This window comes from Cynara cardunculus (assembly GCF_001531365.2).
Source record: "Cynara cardunculus var. scolymus isolate 2C chromosome LG 5, CcrdV1, whole genome shotgun sequence".
NCBI classification, from domain to species: domain Eukaryota; kingdom Viridiplantae; phylum Streptophyta; class Magnoliopsida; order Asterales; family Asteraceae; genus Cynara; species Cynara cardunculus.
In genome coordinates this window covers 27,457,541-27,461,395 of record NC_037532.1, presented here as the reverse complement: position 1 = coordinate 27,461,395, position 3,855 = coordinate 27,457,541, and the positions used below count along the sequence as shown (strand labels likewise).

At 42.1% G+C, this 3,855-nt stretch overlaps 1 protein-coding gene across 1 annotated transcript; it reads right to left on the bottom strand.

Moving 5' to 3' along the window:
* Positions 1-2,210: 2,210 nt before the first annotated feature.
* Positions 2,211-2,729, bottom strand: LOC112512941. The gene has a single exon (XM_025119066.1). The coding sequence runs from the start codon at positions 2,727-2,729 to the stop codon at positions 2,211-2,213; it is 519 nt and encodes a 172-aa protein (XP_024974834.1).
* Between the last annotated feature and the right edge of the window lie 1,126 nt (positions 2,730-3,855).

Here is a 3,855-nt window from a genome sequence, read left to right as displayed (position 1 = left end):
TTCAACAAGGGCCAGAGCCCCTCTGGTCTCTCTTCCAGAGCTTCTGGTCTCACGACCAGAGCCTCTGGTTCTTAACTATAAGAAATATTTCAACATAACGGGCCAGAGCCCCTCTGGTCTCTCTTCCAAAGCTTCTGGTCTCACGACCAGAGCCTCTGTTTCTTAACTATAAGAAATATTTCCAACAAGGGGAAGAGTCCCTCTGGTCTCTCTTCCAGAGCTTCTGGTCTCACGACCAGCCTCTGGTTCTTAACTATAAGAAATATTTCAACATCAAGGGCCAGAGCCCCTCTGGTCTCTCTTTCAGAGCTTCTGGTCTCACGACCAGAGCCTCTGTTTCTTAACTATAAGAAATATTTCCAACAAGGGCCAGAGCCCCTCTGTGGTTTCTTCCAGAGCTTCTGTCTAACACAACTTGATACTGAGCTCTCATGTAGAGCTTCTGTATAACGTAACTTGATACAAAGCTCCCATGCAGAGCTTCTGGCTAACATAACCTGATACAGAGCTCTCATGTAGAGCTTCTGTATAATATAACTTGATACAGAGCTCTCATGCAGAGCTTCTGTATAACATTCTTTAAAGTGGTTTTTAACCAGAATGCGATACCGCGTGTTTACCCAATGAAATCTAAACTTTGAAATCGAATTCTAAAACACGAAGTTTGGAACGTGAGCCTTCTAGAGTTCTATACAGGGCCAAAGACACAGCCAAACGTTGCAACAACATAAATTTAGGTTGTGAAGCTGCTTTCTCCACAGCCTGCAAACAGGCAAGTCACAGTTTCCCCATATGAACCAGGCACCGCTTGTACCTCTTCTGCCTCTCCTAATGTTGACAGCAGGCCCCTCCGTATTGCAGGTCTGTTGCCTATTTACAAAACAGGTCCTTCTGGTTTGGACCTGCTTACACACGACCCAACCCCTTAACTACCGCGAATTGACAACTTTCACCCATGTCTTGACTTCTTCCTTCACTTTTGGTCCGACTTTTAAACTTATTTCAACTTTCTATTTTTATTTAATATATATATATATATATTCTTAAAATAAAACAATAATAAGGATAAATTATTTATTCCACAAATTTTTTAGGTTTTACAACTCTCCCCTCCTTCAAGAAATTACGTCCTCAGAATTGAAACTCGTTAAATCAACTGATGATATTTGGCCTTCATCTCTTCTTCTGGTTCCCACGTCATTTCTGCGCCCTTGTGGAATTTCCACTTAATTAATACCAATGGTATACTTTTGTTTCTTAGTCTTTTCGTCTTCTTATCCAATATGTCAATTGGCTCTTCCACATAAGCGAGTTTGTCGTTAACCTCGATGTCTTCCAGATCCAGAACAGTTGACTCGTCAGCTAAACACTTTCTCAAGTTTGACACATGAAAGGTATTGTGAATACTACCTAACTCCTCTGGTAGCTTCAACCTATAAACAACTGCTCCTACTCTTGTAGTTATCTCAAATGGTCCGATATACCTTGGACTTAGCTTACCTTTCTTCCCAAATCTTACGACCCCCTTTCCATGGCGATATTTTCAGCAAGACCTTATCACCTACTTGGAATTCCAAAGGTCGACGTCTTCTATCCGCATAACTCTTTTGTCTATCTTGCACAACCTTTAATCTCTCCCTGATCTGTACTATTTTATCAGATGTCTACTGGACTAACTCGGGTCCAGCTAGTTGTCTTTCTCCAATGTCCGCCCAACAAATTGGAGTTCTACACTTACGACCATATAACGCTTCAAATGGTGCCGCCTTGATGCTCGAATGGTAACTATTGTTACAAGCAAATTCTATCAATGGGAGGTGGTTGTCCCAACTACCTCCAAAGTCAATCACACAAGCTCTCAACATATCTTCTAGCGTTTGTATCGTCCTCTCACTCTGGCCATCAGTTTGAGGATGATATGCAGTACTCATATTCAACCGCGTTCCCATTTCTTGTAGAAAACTTGACCAAAACCTCGAAGTAAACCTAGCATCTCTATCTGAGACAATGGATATCGGCACACCATGTCTCGACACGATCTCATTGACATAAAGTTGGGCCAATCTTTCTAATGTATACTTGTCGCTGATTGGTAAGAAGTGAGCAKATTTCGTTAGTCGGTCCACAATTACCCATATGGCGTCGTGCCCCTTTACCGTCCTTGGAAGTTTGGTGACGAAATCCATCGTGATCATATCCCACTTCCATACTCAGATCTCTATTTGTTGCAACATTCCAGACGGTCTTTGGTGCTCGGTCTTCACTTTCAAGCACGTCAAACACTTCCCCACGTAGCTAGCTACTGCCCTTTTCATGTCAGGCCACCAGCAGCTTTCTTTTATGTTCTTGTACATCTTATTACTACCTGGATGCATAGTGTATTTGGACTTATGTGCTTCATCCATCACTACATTTCTTAGATCTCCCAAACTAGGGATCCAAACCCGATTCCCATGTCTATATATTCCATCTGGTCCAGCTGTCAAAGTCTTAATTTGTCCAATCATTCTCTCCTTTTTGATATTCATTTCGAGTAAAGCTTCCTTTTGAACATCCCGTATTCGGTCTAAAAGCTCCACTTTAACACTCATCCACATGGCTTGAATTCTGATTGCTCCGTTTCTCTCCTTCCTACTAAGTGCATCGGCAACTACATTTGCCTTACTTGGATGATAGTGAATCTCGCAATCATAGTCCTTAAGTAGTTCCATCCATCTTCTTTGTCTCATATTTAGCTCATTTTGATCAAACAAGTACTTAAGGCTCTTATGATCAGTATAGATCATGCACTTCGTACCGTACAAATAGTGTCTCCAGATTTTTAGCGCGAAGACAACAGCTGCTAATTCCATGTCGTGAGTTGGGTATTTCCTCTCGTGTTCTTTCAACTGACGAGACGCATATGCAATGACCTTGCCTYGCTGCATTAGTACACAACCTAAACCCATTTTTGATGCATCGCTATAAACGACAAAATCTTCTACTCCTTTCGATAGTGATAAAACCGGTGCAGTGTTTAGTCTCTCCTTAAGTATCTGAAATGCTTCTTCTTGTTTCGTCCCCCAATCAAACCTAACCAACTTCTTTGTCAGTGTTGTCAAAGGCGTTGCTATTTTGGAGAAATCTTGGATAAACCTTCGGTAATACCCTGCTAGGCCTAGAAAACTTCGGATCTCCGATACTGACTTTGGTGATTCCCAGTTCATCACTGCATCAATCTTAGCCGGATCCACCTTGATCCCTTCCGTGTTGACTACGTGACCGAGAAATTGTATCTCATGCAATCAAAACTCGCATTTTGAGAACTTGGCATACAATTGCTCCTTTGCTAGTAATTCAAGAATCAACCTCAAATGTTGTTCATGCTCCTTCTCATTCTTCGAATAGATCAAAATGTCGTCTATAAAGACTATGGCAAATTGGTCCAAGTACGGTCCACAAACTCGATTCATCAAGTCCATGAATGCCGCAGGTGCGTTTGTTAATCCAAACGGCATTACCACAAATTCGTAGTGTCCGTAACGAGTCCTAAAAGCGGTCTTTGACACGTCCTCTTCTCGAACCTTCAACTGATGGTAACCCGACCTCAAATCGATTTTCAAGAAACAGTTGGCTCCTTGCAACTGATCGAAAAGGTCGTCGATCCTTGGCAGTGGATATCTGTTCTTTATCATGATTTTGTGCAACTCCCGATAATCGATGCACATCCTCATCGTATCGTCTTTCTTATTGACGAATAGAATCGGTGCTCCCCATGGCGACGAGCTTGGTCTGATAAACCCTTTATCTAAGAGTTCTTGCAATTGCTTCATCAGCTCTTGCATTTCCGTTGGGGCTAAACGATAAGGCGCCCTC

Excerpts from the sequence above, each read along its gene's own strand:
- LOC112512941 (XM_025119066.1), bottom strand. The coding sequence starts at position 2,729 with ATGAGACAAAGAAGATGGATGGAACTACTTAAGGACTATGATTGCGAG.